The sequence below is a fragment of the Rana temporaria genome, chromosome 13, assembly GCF_905171775.1.
Source record: "Rana temporaria chromosome 13, aRanTem1.1, whole genome shotgun sequence".
Taxonomy (NCBI): Eukaryota; Metazoa; Chordata; class Amphibia; order Anura; family Ranidae; genus Rana; species Rana temporaria.
Genome location: NC_053501.1, coordinates 116213548 through 116230289, shown reverse-complemented (window position 1 = coordinate 116230289; position 16742 = coordinate 116213548). Strand labels below are relative to the sequence as shown.

At 45.9% G+C, this 16742-nt stretch overlaps 1 protein-coding gene across 1 annotated transcript; it reads left to right on the top strand.

Annotated features, from left to right (window-relative positions):
• Positions 1-2633: 2633 nt before the first annotated feature.
• LOC120920350 (glycosylated lysosomal membrane protein) lies at positions 2634-14876 on the top strand. The gene is made up of 6 exons (XM_040332382.1): positions 2634-2776; positions 4825-5082; positions 8055-8252; positions 11326-11544; positions 13280-13557; positions 14084-14876. Exons 1-6 carry the CDS (start codon positions 2687-2689, stop codon positions 14253-14255), a joined length of 1215 nt encoding a protein of 404 aa, XP_040188316.1. The 5' UTR covers positions 2634-2686; the 3' UTR covers positions 14256-14876.
• Positions 14877-16742: the final 1866 nt, after the last annotated feature.

Sequence of the window (16742 nt, the reverse complement as noted above, 5' to 3'; positions counted from 1 at the left end):
GGCCTCCAACTTTCTGGTATAGCCCTGCCCTTAAATATAAAGGAACCGCCCACTTGCGCCTGCAATGCCAGAAGTTAACCCCAAAAAGTACCACATGACCTTTAAACTAATCCGGGGACATGGCATCATCAGGAGAAAGGTCCGAGATACAGGACTATCCCTGCAAATCCGGGACAGTTGGCAATTTGACCCCCAGAGAGACTTGCCCATCACGAGTGACCAGATTGGTGTTATTTTAACCGCGGGGAATGACGCCAAATCACCAAGTCTCCATGTTTTTTCCTACAATTGTTCCTCAGGACCCCCCCCAAAAAAAGAAGCCCCGGTCCCCAACTCTACGAGGCGACACTTGGGACCTTTTTTTCTTATAGCTTTGCCTGGGAACCTTGATGGGCGAATGTGCCAACCTTCACCAGCTTTTCATATCGGTCTCTTAGATGTTTTGTTGTCCTATAATAAGACTATTACGTCTTCTCCCGGGGATCGCACTGTCACATGTCCGCTCTGCCAGGAGGTGGAACCGATAAGCAAGAAACGGGTCAAGTTCCAGAAGAAAGAAATCCTTGTGTCCTGATGTGCGAGAAGAACAACAAACCATCTATGACAGAGATGATCCAACCCAATGTTCTATGGTGGTACTAGGGGTCACCAAAAGGATTTCAGTGTCCCACCGTCCCTGTGCCCATTATGTGGGGTTCCCACCATCCCTGTGCCCATTATGAGGGGTTCCCACCATCCCCGTGCCCATTATGAGGGGTTCCCACCATCCCTGTGCCGAGTTCCCGGGTCTGTACACCCGCTGTGCCCATTATGAGGAGTTCCCACCATCCCTGTGCTGAGTTCCCGGGTCTGTACACCCTGCTGTGCCCATTATGAGGGGTTCCCACCATCCCTGTGCTGAGTTCCCGGGTCTGTACACCCGCTGTGCCCATTATGAGGAGTTCCCACCATCCCTGTGCTGAGTTCAGAAATGATGGTTAAACCCAAAATGTTGTCACCAGAACAGGAAGTGAGGAGAAATCCACCAATGGGGACACTAGTTCCAGTGACAACCGTCTCTTGAGTTTTCCTCACTTTGGAGGGATCTCCTTCTGCAGACAGGAAGTGAAGAGAAATGTCCCCCAACAAGAACAAAGACAAAAAAATTAAATGTCAGGGTTTTTTTTTATGGGGCCCATTATGAGGGGTTCCCACCATCCCTGTGCCGAGTTCCCAGGTCTGTACACCCTCTGTGCCCAAATACAAAAAAATTAAATGTCAGGGGGGGGTTTTTTTGGTCATTTTTCTGGAGGTTGTATGGGAGAAATAAAACATTGGGATGTTTGGAAATGTCTATTTGTTTTTTGTTTTTTTGTTTAAACTTTTTTTCAGAATACAGAAAATATTTGATTTGTTGGAGAATGTTTGTAAATAATTTTCTCTGCGGTCGTACGATTGAATTATAAAATAAAAAATAATAATAAAATATATTCAGAAAAATTTATAGAAATCTACAAAAAAAAAAAATGTAAATAAAATAAATAAATAAATAAGTAAATAAAATAAATTAAAATAAAAAATAAAAAAATGAAATGTATTCAGAAAAATGTATAGAAATGTACAAAAAATAAATAAAAATGTAAAATGAAAATGAAATGTATTAAGAAAAATTGATCGAACTCTACAGAACATTAGGTAACAATTTAAATAAAATAAATAAAAATAAAACATAAATAAAAATGAAATGTATTTAAAAAAATGTATCAAAATCTATCAAAAAATAAATAAAAATGTAAATAAAATAAATAATAAAAATGAAATGTATTTAAAAAAATTGATGGAAATCTACAATTCTACAAACAAAATTATAAAAATATAAATAAAATAAATAAAAATGAAATGTATTTAGAAATATTTATAGACATCTACAAAAAATAAATAAAATAAAAATGAAATGTATTCAGAAAAATGGATGGAAATCTACCAAAAAAAATATAAAAATGTAAATAAAAATGAAATGTATTCAGAAAAATCGATAGAAATCTACAAAAAAATAAAAAAATTGATAAAAATAAAAATAAAATGTATTCAGAAAAATCAATAGAAATCTACAAAAAATTTAATAAAAATGTAAATAAAAATGAAGTGTATTAAAAAAAATTATGGAAATCTACAAAAAAACATTATAAAAATGCAAATAAAATAAATAAAAATAAAAAATAAAAATGAAATGTATTCAGAAAAATTTATAGAAATCTACAAAAAAATAAATAAAAATGTAAATAAAATTAAAATGAAATGTATTTTAAAAAATGGATGGAAATCTACAAAAAAAATTAAATAAAAATGTAAATAAAATAAATTAAAATAAAAATGAAATGTATTCAGAAAAATTGACAGAAATCTACAAAAAAAAAAAAAATGCAAATAAAATAAATTAAAATAAAAATGAAATGTATTCAGAAAAATGTATAGAAATCTAAGGTGTGTGTAAATATTGCTCACCGGAGTCACATAGCGACCAATCAGGCTGCGGAGGTTGTGCCCCTCGGACAGCCAAGTAATACAAAGTTCGATCGGTTACAATGTTTCGAGTTTTAAACAATGAGGTGTGTCCCTTTAAGAGGAGTTGCCCCTCCCCCTCTGGCTGTAGTCAGCTGACTTGTAGTCACATGCCAGAGCAGGAAGTAGTTGGCTGGTTGGAGACATGAGAGTGGAGGTGCAGCTGCTGCTCTGGGCCCTTTGTGTTGGTCTGGGGGCCACAGGTGCCCCAGAAGAGGAGGAGGAGACCAGGAAGGTGAGAGCTGTAGGATGGAGCCTGGGGGGACTACAAGCCCCAGTATACCCTGTGGGTGGGGACATGTTGGGGGTTGAAGTCCTCCTTTGGGCAGAGACCTTGTCTATTGTCTGTGATTCGGGGGAGGGGATTGGTTTACTCAACTCTGGAGGACTACGACTCCTTGTGTGCTCTGTGATCAGGAGCTGCTGGGTCTTGTAGTCCCTCTTTGGGTAATAAGCCCTGGGGTATTGTACTGTGAGGGTGGGGGATGGGTTTCTGTACAAAGCCTGGCAGTACTACAACTCTCAGCGTGCCATGAGATCCTAGGGCTGCATGGCATGCTGGGTCTTATAGTTCCACTTTTGGGTAACGAGTCATCATTTATGGTGCTGCAATTCAGAGAGGGGGAGGAGGGATGTATTTGTATATGCCGTCTGGGGGACTACAACTCCCAGCATGCTGTGTGATGTGGAGCTTGCCATGGCACGCTGGGTCTTGTAGTTTCACTTTGTGTGTTAGTAGCCACAATCTGTTGTGTTTTGATTTGCAGGGGGAGGGGTAGTGTGTACCCAGCCTGGGGGGGGGGGGACTAGCACTCCCAGCAGGCCCTGGGATCTAAGGGGGGTTGACAGGACATGCTGGGACTTGTAGTACCTCTTTGATTATCCAACAGTGGCTTGGTATGTCGGGCTTCTGAGTCTGCAGGGTGGGGGTGTCTCCCTATGTGAAGCCTGGAGCACTACAACTCCCAGCATGCCCTGTGATCTGAGTCGGGGTGGGACACTCATTGATGTCTGCCTGGGGCTTGTAGTTCCTTGTAGCCCAGTGAGCTGACGCTCATCGTCCTGGGACTGTCTGATGACACTACATTGGATCTCATTTATTACATATTGTTACATTGGATCTCATTATGTATTACATATTGTTACATTGGATCTCATTATGTATTACATTTTGTTACATTGGATCTCACACACATGGGGTGTATATATTTTATTTTCTCTTCTTGGATATCTCATGTTATCTCCCATTCCCAGACTTCCTGGTCTGTGTTGTTGTCAGCTTGGTAGAGACATCTCGTTTTTCCTCCTCCCTGACTCAGATTGCTGTACAATGTCTGATACCACTCCTCATCCCCCCCCCCCCCCCCCCCGCCGACCATGTTTGATACCCCCTCCCCCCACCGACCAAGTCTGTCCTTTGGAGTCCCCAGAAAATAATCAGCCACTTCAGGTGGGGGGCGGGGAACTGTCCTTGTGGTCCAGCAGTAAAACACAAATGGTGACCTGGCTCAGGATTCACACTCCACCTAACTGGTTTCTTCTGTCTCTTTGGGAGGTCCCTGTGCTGAGTTCCCGGCTCTGTACACCCGCTGTGCCCATTATGAGGGGTTCCCACCATCCCTGTGCTGAGTTACCGGGTCTGTACACCTGCTGTGCCCATTATGAGGAGTTCCCACCATCCCTGTGCTGAGTTCCTGGGTCTGTACACCTGCTGTGCCCATTATGAGGAGTTCCCACCATCCCTGTGCTGAGTTCTTAGGTCTGTACACCCGATGTGCCCATTATGAGGGGTTCCCACCATCCCTGTGCTGAGTTCCCGGGTCTGTATTCCCGCTGTGCTCATTATGAGGGGTTCCCACCATCCCTGTGCTGAGTTCCCAGGTCTGTACACCCGCTGTGCCCATTATGAGGGGTTCCCACCATCCCTGTGCTGAGTTCTGGGGTCTGTATTCCCGCTGTGCCCATTATGAGGGGTTCCCAACATCCCTGTGCTGAGTTCCCAGGTCTGTACACCCGCTGTGCCCATTATGAGGGGTTCCCACCATCCCTGTGCTGAGTTCCCAGGTCTGTACACCCGCTGTGCCCATTATGAGGGGTTCCCAACATCCCTGTGCTGAGTTCCCAGGTCTGTACACCCGCTGTGCCCATTATGAGGGGTTCTCACCATCCCTGTGCTGAGTTTTCATGTAGATTTAAGATGAGCTCTGATTGGTCTCTGTCGTCATTTTTGAACTGCTCACCAACCTATCGATGATGAATCCTTTATCTCTCTTCTCTCCTCAGGTCTCTCTGGAGTTGAACCCCGGCTCCTCCAACTCCACCGAGAACCTCCTCCATATCCGGGCCGTGGGAAATGGCAGCACCATCCATTATGTGTGGAGTACCATCGGGGCCCCCACCGTCCTCCTCATCTACACCGATAGCGAACACACCCAGCTGAAGGTCAACTGGACCAAACTGCTCTCCCCGGAGCCCCATGGAGCCATCCGGGTGGAACCCGCCAACCGCGTGCGCTATTCCACCGCCCTGCTCTTCACCCGGGTACGCCACACGAACCAATAAAAATCTCTGAAATCCCCACACAATACACTGCGAGCCTCACTTCCTGCAGGAGCCCTCCAATCAAATGTCATGTTTATAGTTTGTGGTGGAAGCCGATGACCAATCCGTTTCTTCTGTCTCTTGGGAAGGCCTGGGCACCGCTACAGTAATAACGAGGGGCTCCGCCTTCTTCACCTGGACACTGATCACCCGGGACATAGATACAAAGTAACAGTGTTTATAAACATTGATCAGACAGGAGATGGATACAAAGTTGCATGGTTTATAAACATTGGTCAGATCAAGTTAAATTGTTTTATCTTCCATCTGGACAATGTTTATAAACAATTGTAACTTTGTATCTCTCTATCTTCTGTCCAATAAAGGTTTATAAACAAAGTGACTTTGTATCTCTATCCCATCTGGACAATGTTTATAAACAATGTCACTTTTATCTCTCCATCTCCCGTCTGGACAATGTTTATAGAGATGCCAAGTAACATTGTTTATAAACATTGATCAAAGGGGAAATGGACAGAGACAACGTGATATTGTTTATAAACATTGTCCAGACGGGAGATGGAGAGATACTAAGTAACATTGTTTATAAAAATCAATCAGACGGGAAATGGAGAGAAACGGTGACATTGTTTATAAACGTTGATCAGAAGAGAGAAACAAAGTGACATTGTTTCTCTCTATATCGCGTCTGATCGACTTTTATAATCACTTTGACTTTGCATCTCTCTCTCTCTGTCTCCCTTCTGGACATTGTATCTCTTGTCTGATCAATGTTTATAAACAATGTCCAGAAGGGAGACAGAGAAAGAGAGATGCAAAGTCAAAGTGATTATAAACTTTGTATCTCTCTCTGTAGAGACACTAAGGAACATTGTTTGTAAACATTGATCAGCCAAGAGATGCAAAGTGACACTGTTTATAAACATTGTGCAGACGGGAGAGACGTAGTCAAATTGTTTATAAACGTTGATCAGACGGGAAATGGAGAGAAACAAAGTGACATTGTTTCTCTCTATATCCCGTCTGATTGACGTTTATAAATAATTTGACTTTGTATCTCTATCTCCCTTCTGGACATTGTTTATAAACATTGATCAGACAGGAAATGGAGAGAAACAATGTCACTTTGTTTCTCTCTTCTGATCAACGTTTATAAACAATGTCACCGTTTCTCTCCATTTCCCGTCTGATTGATTTTTATAAACAATGTTACTTAGTATCTCCCATCTCCCGTCTGGACATTGTTTGTTTTATAAACATCAATCAGACGGGAAATAGAGAGAAACAATGTCAATTTGTTTCTCTCTACTGATCAATGTTTATAAACAATGTTACTTTGTTTCTCTCTATTTCCTGTCCGATCAACGTTTTATAAACAATTTGACTGCATCTCTCCATCTCTCGTCTGATCAATGTTTATAAAGTGACATTGTTTATAAACCCTGTCCAGACGGGAGAGGGAGAGATGCAGTCAAATTGTTTATAAACGTTGATCGGACAGGAAATAGAGAGAAACAAAGTAACATTGTTTATAAACATTGATCAGTAGAGAGAAACAAATTGACATTGTTTCTCTCGATTTCTCGTCTGATTGATTTTTATAAATAATGTTACTTAGTATCTCTCCATCTCCCATCTGATCAATGTTTATATCAATGTTACTTGGTATCTCTACAAACATTGTCCAGACGGGAGATGGAGAGATAAAAGTGACATTGTTTATAAACATTGTCCAGAAGGGATAGAGATACAAAGTCACTTTGTTTATAAACTTTTATTGGACAGGAGATAGAGAGATACAAAGTTAAAATTGTTTATGAACATTGATCAGAAGAGAGAAACAAAGTGACATTGTTTCTCTCTATTTCCCGTCTGATCGATGTTTATAAACAATGTCCAGAAGGGAGATGGAGATACAAAGTCAAATTATTTATAAACGTCAATCAGACGGGATATAGAGAGAAACAATGTCACTTTGTTTCTCTCCATTTCCCGTCTGATCAACGTTTATAAACAATTTGACTATATCTCTCCCGTCTGCACAATGTTTATAAACAATGTCACTTTGTATCTCTTGGCTGATCAATGTTTACAAACCATGTTCCTTAGTATCTCTACAGAGAGAGAGAGAGAGAGAGATACAAAGTTAAATTGTTTATAAACGTTGTAGCTCTCTATCTCCTGTCTGATCAATGTTTATAAGCATTGTCCAGATGGGAGATAGGCAGTTGGCAGGTGGTTGTAAACAATGTGACTTTTATTTCCCTAACAAGAAAATTACGGCATTATTTGGCGCCAAATACCAGGGTTAAGGCTGCAGCTAGAAGATGCCATAACCCCGGTATTTTATTTTCCCTCAGGCTCCGGACTTTCAGATAAAAGTGATCTCTGCAGTGGATTTTCTTTGGTCAGAGGGGGAGAGGTAGAGATACGAAGTAACATTGTTTATAAACATTGATCAGATGGGAGATAGAGAGATACAAAGTAACATTGTTTATAAACATTGATCAGATGGGAGATAGAGAGATACAAAGTAACATTGTTTGTAAACCTTGTTCAGATGGGCGATAGAAAGATACAAAGTAACATTGTTTGTAAACATTGTTCAGATGGGCGATTATAAAAGATACAAAGTAACATTGTTTGTAAACATTGTTCAGATGGGCGATTATAAAAGATACAAAGTCACATTTGTTTATAAATGTTGATCAAATGAGAGAAACAAAGTAACACTGTTTGTTTATTAATCTTGATCAGACAGGAGATAGAGGTACAATGTTTATAAACACTGTTTTGTGGTCCCCAACCTTAACAATAGCTGGCAAGTGTGGGAGGGGGGGGGGGGGGTCAGAAGGATAGGGCATACTATACACGTCCTGTGTACCTCAGTGATGTTTTTTAGAACTGCAACGGGTTAATATCTGTTTTGTTCCCTTTTTTGCATTCTCAAGATTTTCGAATACAAAGACATCAACAACACGGCCAATTTCACCGGGACGGACCGTAAATTATTCTACCCGCCCTACGAGCTTTCCGGGTTCACCTGGGGAAGCGCTAGAGACTCCATGAACTCCTCCTCGCTGACGGCACGTCTGTCCGGCGTGAATTCCACCGACCCGAACTTCAACAACGGGAGCGTCTCCTTCCAGGTGAGTGACACGAGTGCCGAGGGTTGCAGAGCCAATCATAGACTGTGTCCATTGACTTTGCCTCTTTCGTTGTAACCACTTCAGCCCCCCCGCCCCTTCCTGACTAGAGCACTTTTTGCGATTCGGCGCTGCGTCGCTTTAACTGAAAATTGCGCAATCGTGTGACGTTGTACCCAAACAAAATTGGCGTCCTTTTTTCCCCACACATAGAGCTTTCTTTTGGTGGTATTTGATCACCTCTGCGGTTTTTATTTTTTTTGCGCTATAAACAAAAAGATCAACAATTATGGGGGAAAAAAGCAATATTAACCAATTCCCGCCCAGTCAATAGTCAATTGACGTCCGGGAAGTGGTTGTGAAATCCTGACTGGACGTCTATTGACGTCCTGCAGGATTTCATGCCGGCGCGCGCACGTGGGGGTGCGCAGCGCGGCGATCGGTGATGCGGGGTGTCAGTCTGACACCCTGCATCTCCGATCTCGGTAAGGAGCCTTCGGAGGAGGCTCTTTACCACGTGATCAGCCGTGTCCAACCACGGCTGTTCACGATGTAAACAGGAAGAGCCGTTGATCGGCTCTTCCTCACTCGCGTCTGACAGACGCGAGTAGAGGAGAGCCGATCAGCAGCTCTCCTGACGGGGGGGGGGGGGGGGGGGTTCGCGCTGATTGTTTATCAGCGCAGCCCCCTCTTGGATGCCAACACTGGACCACCAGGGAGTGCCCCCCAGTGCAAAAAAACTAAAACGGCAAAAAAAAAAAAAAAAAACACAATCGATGCCAATCGGTGCCCACAAATCGGCATTGACTGGCAACATGGGCACTGGCTAAAATACCCCTCGGTGTCCATCAGTGCCACCCCTCAGTGTCCATCAGTGCCGCCTATGAGTGCTCATCAGTACCCATCGGTGCCTATCAGTGCCCATAATTGAAGAAGAAAACTTACGAATTTACAAAAAAAACATAATTTTTTTGGTCTTTTTTTTAGTTGTTGCGCAAGAAATAAAAAATCTTAGAGGTGATGAAATACCACTAAAAGAAAGCTCTATTTGTGGGAACAAAATGATAAAAATGTCATTTGCGTACAGTGTAGCGCGACCGCACAATTGTCATTCAAATTGCAACAGCGCTGAAAGCTGAAAATTGGCTTGGGCGGGAAGGGGCGTAAGTGCCTGGTATGGAAGTGGTTAACTTTTTTTGCTATAATAAATATCCCCAAAAATATTTAAAAAAAAAAAAAGTCTTCTTCACAACAATTGAAGCTCCTTTCTTGATGAGCTGATAAATGATTTGATTTAGGTGCAATATTCTTGCCTGTGAATCCCTGAAAGCAATGATGAGGTAGAACAATGATTTCAAGCACCGCCCTCCTTTAAAAAAAAAAAAAATCCAGTCTGTAATGCTGATTGAGGTAAGGCCCGTACACACGACCAGATAGGTTGGACAGCCATGCTCTCCAATTGTCTGACAACAAAAATGTGTTCCGTCGGATTATCCAATCGTGTGTGTGTGTGTGTGTGTGTGTGTGTGTGTGTGTGTGTGTGTGTGTGTACACACAAGTCCTGCTGACTAAAATCCAAAGTACAAACACACGTGCTCCAGACCAATGCTAACCATAATGCAACATTGGAGTTGCCCAAAGGGCAAAACTACGTAGTTTCGTGTTTGTTTGGCTGAAAAAGTTCTGCCGTGTGTATGCAGAACAAGTTCATTGCCAACGGCCTTCGGACAAAAATCCACGGATTTGTCCGATGGAAATACGATCGCGTATATGAGGGTTTAGGACAGGGGGGTCTCCAAACTTTATAAACAAAGGGCCAGTTTATTGTTCTTCAGACTTTAGGGGGGGGGGGGCGGCAAGTGGCCAGTGGTAGGGGATGACCGCTCCAGGTGGGTATGTCGAACAATCGGCAACTGTTCAGCAAGTCAAGGGTGCCGGCAATGCACAAGGCCCGTACACGCGGTCGGACTTTCGGCCAACAAACTTCAAAATCAACAAGTTTTCAAATTTGTCCAATCATGTGTCCGCTCCATCGGACCAATTTTTTCGGGTTTCATCGGACAACAAAAGTCCGATGGTGCCTAGTCCGACCGTGTGTACAGCAAGCCATCGGACTTTTGTACAAAGTGCAAATGCGCATGCTCAGAACCAATGTGAAAATCAACCAACAATAGCAGAAGTTAACCAAAGGGTGGCGGTAAAGAGCAGAAAAACCATGTGATGTTTTCAGAAAAGTCAGAGCGTGTGTATGCTATGGGTGTGACCGGACAACTCCCTTCGGACAAAAATCCAAGGGAAAGTTTGTCGGATGTCCGACCGTGTGTTCGAGGCTTTAGAGGAAAAAGGATGGACAGGATGTGAAACGCGTAGGCTGTTCCCGTTTTCTGCTTGTTTTTGTAGTGCATTTTTATATTTAAAGACAATTTTTTGGAGTGCGGCTGTCCATCCTTTTTCCTCTATCAAGTGGCCAGTGGTAGTGGAATTTTTTTCCTGCCATCAGTGGGCATAAACATCGCCATGTTTGGTATTAGTGGAAGGAATAGTGCCCCCATCGTTGGCATCATGGGGAGGAATAATGCCCTATTATTGGTGTCAGGGAGAGAAAGGATGCCACGCTGTTGGGTGTCAGTTGGACAAAACGTACCTCATTACAGTAAGAGGAATAGTTCCCCAAGGGCCGGATAAAGGCAGGCAAAGGGCCACATTTGGCGCCAGGGCCGCAGCTTGGAGACCACTGCTTTAGAATAACAGAGTGATTTCAAGCCTTGTCCTCGTCAACACTGATACCTGTGGTAACGAGAGAATCGCTGGCATGATATCCTTTTGTGGCAGGGCTGAAATGCAGTGGAAATGGGTTTTTTTCGGGGGGGGGGGGGGGTTAATTTTTTTTTTTTTATATATTTGTGTCAGTCTCTCAACTTTTTGGACAGGGCTGTAGCGTGTATACTGCAACTTGCTGGTCCTGAGATGTGGTGTCTGCGTTGGTGTTCTTTTGTTTCTGCAACTACAGAATAATTTGGTCCTGATAGAAATCCAATGTTATTATCCATAATATTTGTATTTATTTTTCTCGCAGGTCTCGGCATACAAAGGCTCGGGCCGCGATCGCTCCTCTCCCCAGCTGCTCCACAATGCCAACTGCACCAAAATGGAGTTTGTTCTGTCCGGGGTTAAGCCGCGGGGCAATAACTCCCGCTTCGCCCTGGAGATGGTGACCCTGGAAAAGAAGGCGGGGCGAAAGAAGATGAAATCCGTCCGCTCCATTGATGACGAGTACACCCCGACCATCTTCGAGGTACGCCAGGATGTAGAACATTTAGGATCTAACCTATGAAAATCAATTGTAGCTGAGCTTTGTGTTTTGGTCCTTTTTTTTTAACATTTAAGTCAATTGAAAACACAATCTACCCTTTTACCCTTTTTCAGGCAGTTTAGTCTTGCCTGGGTGTGGGGGAGGGGTATAGTTGTCCCCGCCTTCTTCTTTCTCGATGACTCTGGTGCTGATCTTTGTGTCTTTTGCAAACCTTTACCTATACTTACCAGTGCCCATCCAGGCGTTCTCTATTGCTGTGTGTGAATTTGTCTTTCAATGAGAGTTGGGGGGGGGGGGGGGGGGATTAGTAGTCAATCACGTATTTAAAATCACAAAGAGCCGTGTCATGGAAAGGGGCCTGTACTCGCAGGGGGAGGGGCAGTTCCGAAGACTTAGGGGTGTACCTGGGGCTGCATGGAGACAAGTGTCACAGAGGTGCTTGTACTGGAGTCACAGAATAAAAAAGGATACTGCTGGGGGGCACTGGAGTAGAGGGGATTGCTTTGTGGGTGGGGCACTGGAGTAGAGGGGATTGCTTTGTGGGTGGGGCACTGGAGTAGAGGGGATTGCTTTGTGGGTGGGGCACTGGAGTAGAGGGGATTGCTTTGTGGGTGGGGCACTGGAGTAGAGGGCATCGCTTTGTGGGTGGGGCACTGGAGTAGAGGGCATCGCTTTGTGGGTGGGGCACTGCAGTAGAAGGGATTGCTTTGTGGGTGGGGCACTGCAGTAGAGGGGATTGCTTTGTGGGTGGGGCACTGGAGTAGAGGGGATTGCTTTGTGGGTGGGGCACTGGAGTAGAGGGGATTGCTTTGTGGGTGGGGCACTGGAGTAGGGGGGATTGCTTTGTGGGTGGGGCACTGGAGTAGAGGGGATTGCTTTGTGGGTGGGGCACTGGAGTAGAGGGGATTGCTTTGTGGGTGGGGCACTGGAGTAGGGGGGATTGCTTTGTGGGTGGGGCACTGGAGTAGGGGGGATTGCTTTGTGGGTGGGGCACTGGAGTAGAGGGGATTGCTTTGTGGGTGGGGCACTGGAGTAGAGGGGATTGCTTTGTGGGTGGGGCACTGGAGTATTGGGCATCGCTTGGGGTGGGGTCACTGGAGTATTGGGCATCGCTTGGGGTGGGGGCACTGGAGTAGAGGGCATCGCTTGGGGTGGGGTCACTGGAGTAGAGGGCATCGCTTGGGGTGGGGGGGTCACTGGAGTAGAGGGCATCGCTTGGGGTGGGGGTCACTGGAGTAGAGGGCATCGCTTGGGGTGGGGGCACTGGAGTAGAGGGCATTGCTTGGTGGCACTGGGGACCCAGGAGTAGAAGAATTGCTGGCGACCCAGGGGCAGATGGATGGCTGGGGAACCCAGGACTATAGGGACGGCCAAGGTGGGGGGGCACTGGAGTAGGGGGATTGCTGGGGCACCCAGGGGTAGGGTGAAGGCCGGGGTCGCTGGGGCACCCAGGAGTAGGGTGAAGGCCGGGGCACCCAGGTGTAGGGTGAAGGCCGGGGTCGCTGGGGCACCCAGGAGTAGGGTGAAGGCTGGGGTCGCTGGGGCACCCAGGAGTAGGGTGAAGGCCGGGACCGAGGAGTAGAGTGACAGCTGGGGTCGCTGGAGACCCCAGGAGTAGAGCACTTTCTGTAGCGTTACTAATACTGATCCCTGTGCCACCTGCACTTGGCGACTATTTGTTCACCGTCTCCGTACATCAACCTATTTCTCCTGACAGGTGATGGAGTTGGTGCCGGACACTCCCAACACCAGCCATGCCCTCGGCTACTTCCAGTGGAAGTCGGTGGCGTACGGCACTGCGGAGGGAGGGAGAGCCAACGCCCTGCCTTGCAAGATGTACAGGCCGCGCAGCCTGAACGAGACCCTCCGCATCCCCAGCATCGTCTACGCCTTCTACGGGGAAGATCTGGCTGATGGATACAACATTGAGGCCTACAACGTCTCCTTCGGGATTGCAGACGGCGACTTCTATGACAAGCACGGCTTCCTAGGCTGGTAAGAGTAAAGTGACTTCTGTCCTCCTTCCTGTCAGGCGGGTCGGTGATGTTCCTTAAGACGGTTTCACTTCCCTGTGTGCATCCTGCTCTGTCATTGCCGGTGTGGTGGAGGAGGAACGATCTGCACAGCCTAGTTCCTCCTCAACCTCAAGGTCCTCCTGGGTCAAAGTGTTCCAACAGTATAAATGTAGTTTTAAGCCAATCGGCTCTTCCTATTGGCTTTGCAATGGCTGCGTGTCGTTTCCAAAGGTGGGTTTCAGCATCAGGGCTGTCGTTGGAAATTATGGGGCATACAGCCTACCTGACAGCACCCCCTATAGGAGACCAGGAATATTATTATTACCGGTATTATTATTATTAAATAATATTTATTTTTTTATTATTTTTAATAATTATAAATATTATTATTTTAATAATAAAAATTAAATACAAAATATTATTTTTAATTAAAAAAAAAAATATTATTTTAATATAATTTTTTTTTTGGATCTACAATCCTTTTACTTTCTTGGTTCTCATTGCAGGTCAGCGTTGATCGGTTACGGCACGCCGCCCCGCGATTCCTTCTCCGTGCTGGTCATGTGCATCATGGCGGTGGCTCTGGGCGCCCCCCTGGTGCTGCTTATCGTGGGCTCCATCGTGGTGGTGGTGATGAGGAGGAAGACCGTCACGCCCAGCTACGAACCGGTGAACTAGGAGGAAAGGACGACTCCTCCGCCTCGGACTATTTTTGCACAAGGAAAACTTGAAACTGACCAATGGCAATAAAGACGGACCCGCGGCTGGCGGGATTCTGATGGCGATCGCTCTATTGACAAAAGCCACCCGGCTTAAAGGGATTGTTTACAATATTTTGTGGTCTTAATACTGACTTCTTCTTTACCGAGATCTGCAGCCAAATCCTGAATCTTGGTTCTTCACTGAGCACCCTGAATATGACTTGAAGCACTCAACCTGTGGCCACTCCAGCTGTTGTGGAACTACAAGTCCCATCATGCCTCTGCCTTTGGGAGTCGTGCTTGGAACTTTCAGCCTTGCAATACCTCATGGGACTTGTAGTTCTGCAACAGCTGGAGGGCTACAGGTTGACCACCAATGAGTCTTAGACTGTAAAGGTAAAGCCCCAATTGTATTTTTTAGTTTTGTATTTAGCGGGGGAAAGTTTAAGCTAAACTCCAGGAACAAAAACTCACTTAGAATATACTCCTCAGTAGCCACAAAGGATGTAAAGCCACTTTGTGTGCACCAAATGCCTTCACAGACCCAGATATTACCTTGTAAATGTAGCACTGACATCAGAGCTGTGGGAGGTGCCCAGCAGGCAGAACATTATGGGGGGGGGGGGGGGGGGCGGCGGAGTACAAGGGGAGCCTGCAGAACACTACAGTAGGGGGTGGGGACCAGACTGTAGAAGGAGAGCAGAGCAGTGGGAGGGGCCCAACAGGCTCCACCTACTGCAGGCTGCCTGCAGAAAACAGGAGGGGGTGGAGACCAGACCAGTCATCCTGTACAAGGAGAGAGAGCTGAGCTGTGGGAGGGGCCCAACAGGCTCCTATTACAGGCTGTCTGCAAAAAACTACTGGAGGGGGCGGAGACAAAACATTCTGTACAAGGAGAGAGCGCTGAGCTGTGGGAGGGGCCCAGCAGGCTCCTATTACAGGCTGTCTGCAGAAAACAGGAGGGGGCAGGGACAAAACCAGTCATCCTGTACAAGGAGAAAGAGCAGATCTGTGGGAGGGGTCCAGCAGGCTCCACCTACTGCAGGAAACTACTGGAAGGGGCAGAGACCAAACCAGTCATCCTGTACAGGGAGAGAGCTGAGCTGTGGGAGGGGCACAGCAGGCTCCACCTACTGCAGGATGCCTGCAGAAAACTACTGGAGGGGGTGGAGACAAAACCAGTCATCCTGTACAAGGAGAGAAAGCAGATCTGTGGGAGGGGACCGGCAGGTTCCACCCACTAATGTCTGCCTGCATAAATCTACAGGAGGGGGCGGAGATGAGATTAGTCACCCTCCCCGAGGGTAGAGCTGTGGGAGGGGCCCAGCAGTCAGAAAAGTACAGGAGGGTGCTGGGACAAGGCCTGTCACCCTGAACAAAGAGAGCAGAGCTGTGGGAGGGGCCAACAGGCTCCACCCCACCACAGGCTTCCTGCAGGAAACTACAGGAGGGGGCGGAGACCAGACCAGTCTCCCTGCACAAGGGGAAAGCGCAGCAGTGAGTGGTCTTTATTATAGGAAGCTCCTGCACAGATCTGGAAGAAATACACAAAGCTCATCAAGATTCATGAAGAGGGTTTAGACTCCATTTGCTTATCCTGGAATTCAGGTTTTTCTGCCCGCTTCCCTGTTTTCCTGCTTGCCTAAGAGCCCATAATGAGAAAAACGTAGAGCAACCAACGCGTTTCGTCAGTCACTGACACATACTGTCAGAATCAGCCATTAACCCGTTTTGTTGATCTACCCACGTCCCTGTTTACCTACTCGCCAAAGATCTAAAAGCCCATAACGAGATGCTATCAGAGTCGGTCGTTAACCCGTTGTCTTATTCTACCCACCTCCCTATTTTCCTGCTTACCAAAGATCTAAGGGGGCCCACAGCGAGAAAACTTAGAGCAACCAACGCGTTTCGGCGGACACCGACACATGGCCGTTAACCTGTTGTACTATTTTTTTTCACTCGCCAAATATTTTGTAGATTATTTCTGGGCCCCCCTCTAAAAAACCTGATGAGGGTTCTACTCTTTCCTCGTTTCTCAGCCCACCCCCCTCCCCAGGAACAAACGTTTTGGCTGGAATTGTTTTTTTTACTTGTAAGGACTTTTCCTGAATTGGGGTTGTTTTTTTTTTTTGTACATGGGGGGCGATGGCCAAGTCTTGCCTATTTTTTTTCTTTCTTTATCAATGCCAAACTGATGATTGGCCGGTGCTTTCCTCTGAGAACAAATGGAAATCGGGGAGCTCTGTGCCGCCACTTGCTGCCTTTATATCCCAGGGGAGGGCGGGTTAAAGTGCACCTGTCATGGAAAGTATCGGCACCTTTTCTGGGTGGAAGTGATCTTTTTGACTGATGCCGGTTGCCCAGGATTTGGTGCGCTTGCCATGTCACCACTTGACGATAAACTGAAATTGGTTGGAAGGTGTTTGGGACCAAATGGTGCATTTTTTTTTGTTCTAGAAAATTC